Here is a 2,030-nt window from a genome sequence, read left to right on the forward strand (position 1 = left end):
CAGTGAGCATATCTGCTATGTATTTAGGTCCTAGGCCATTGAGTGATTTATAAACGAGTAAAAGTACTTTAAAATCAATCCTGAATGTAACTGGAAGCCAGTGTAAGGACCTGAGGACTGGTGTGATATGCTCAGATTTTCTGGTTAATATGTGTGTAAGTGAGTGTGTGTACAGGTTTATATGGTTTACGAGGACGCAAATGTGTATAATGACAGGAGTATTACAATGTGAATATGGTTTATGAGGTTTACACTTCCTTTGTCCCCGTAAACCAAAAGGCTTAAAAAAAAAAAAAAACATTCTAAACTGTTTTTTGAAATTCAAAAATGTGTAAGGGGTAGGTTTAGGGTAAGATAGAAAATACAGTTTGTACAGTAGAAAAACAATTACGCCTATGGAATGAACCCATAAACCACATAAGCAAGCGAGTGAGCTGAGTGTGTGTGTGTGTGTCTAAGTGAGTGAGTGAGTGTGTGTGTCTGTGTGTGTGTGTGTGTAAGAGAGTGTGTGTGTGTGTGTAAGTGAGTGAGCGTGTGTGTGTGTGTAAGAGAGTGAGTGAGTGAGTGTGTGTGTGTGTGTGTGTGTGTGAGAGAGAGTGAGTGAGTGTGTGTGTAAGAGAGTGAGTGAGTGTGTGTGTGCGTGTGAGTGAGCGTGTGTAAGTGAGCGAGCGTGTGTGTGTAAGTGAGCGAGTGAGCGTGTGTGTGTGTGTGTAAGTGAGCGAGCGTGTGTGTGTGTTTGTTTACTCACATCCAGCAGTGTGGTGCACATGCACGAATACAGAATCAGACACGTCAGAGAAGCTCCTGGATCTCAACACATGGAGACGAGCATCACAGATCATCACACACAGACATTATTCACATTAGTGCAGGAAATGAGAGGAATCGTGCTTTCTGATCGTTTGAGCCGTGTTTGATCGTGTGCTTCAGTGATGGAGGAACATGCAAGACAACAGACCATGAAGATAAAGATGAGGATGCTGTTTGGATGGCAAGCAAAGGCTCCGTGGGATACCTACTTTCTGCAGCAAGCAATCCTAAAGTACAGGCAGCATTAGAAACAACAACAGCACAGTGAGATCATTGGAAGAGACACAAACACAGAACCAGAAGACACTAGGATTAGCATACTAATCAGTCAGTTGATATTAATTTTTCAATATATGTCTGTATTTACTGAAATGGTGACTTGAGTCTGATGTTTTTGAATGTGACTCAGTTTTACACACATTTGGCTTTTCTCCGACCGCTGCGGAGTCAGAGAAGCAGAGAGCGGAGGACGACAGCACCGCAACATTACAGGAAGTGAGAGTTTAATTTTGCTACAGAGAAGTGGCAGCTGTTTCTCAATACAAGACCAGAGACTTCCTCTCCATGGGACCTGCTAATGGGGCCGCGAAATAATCTTCACATTAGCAGAACCAGAAGCAGTGTTGGGAAGGTTACATTGGAAATGTAATAGGTTACAGATTACAAGTTACCCTATTTAAAAAGTAATAGTAGTGTAACTTTTTCAATTACTTTATTAAAGTAATGTAACTGATTACTTTTGATTACTTTTCTACATTTCTAATGAATGTTTATTTGCAACTGTTAATCATTTTCAAACATTTACACCATGCCGGGTTAACCTTACAGTAGTGCTCAACACTGTCAGACTTTCACAATCCTTCATCACTTGAATTAAGATGATCAAATTTGAGCACATCCACCACAAAATCAGACTTTAGTACCGCCTTTTACTTTGAGATTGATCTGAAGTTCAATGCAGATTTAAAAATCATAAGAAAGTTTACTGATACTGTTTTTGAAACCAAATATTTGCACATCTACAGGAAACACTGCTTCTAACAATGGTTTGGGAAAAAAAAATCAATTAAAAAATAATATATAAAAGCATATACATCAACTCAAATATGGTTATCTAATAAGCATGTGTCCTATTCTGTGTACTAAACTCCTGAAACATTGGTGTCTCTTTGAAACATTGGTGTCTCTTTGTATATGATATGACGATAGTTTTCTCAAAA

The 2,030-nt window shown here is 39.2% G+C and overlaps 1 protein-coding gene across 1 annotated transcript in view; it reads right to left on the reverse strand.

Annotated features, from left to right (window-relative positions):
• Positions 1-2,030, reverse strand: part of LOC107703103 (peripheral plasma membrane protein CASK-like) — a 65,708-nt gene that overhangs the window by 21,434 nt on the left and 42,244 nt on the right. The window contains exons 11-12 of the mRNA XM_016505626.1: positions 888-1,037; positions 749-804 (exon numbers count right to left, since the gene is read on the reverse strand). Coding sequence (XP_016361112.1) covers positions 749-804; positions 888-1,037 — 206 coding nt within the window. The remainder of the gene's footprint in view (positions 1-748; positions 805-887; positions 1,038-2,030) is intronic.

This window comes from Sinocyclocheilus anshuiensis, unplaced genomic scaffold, assembly GCF_001515605.1.
Source record: "Sinocyclocheilus anshuiensis isolate Anshui unplaced genomic scaffold, SAMN03320099.WGS_v1.1 scaffold682, whole genome shotgun sequence".
NCBI lineage: Eukaryota > Metazoa > Chordata > Actinopteri > Cypriniformes > Cyprinidae > Sinocyclocheilus > Sinocyclocheilus anshuiensis.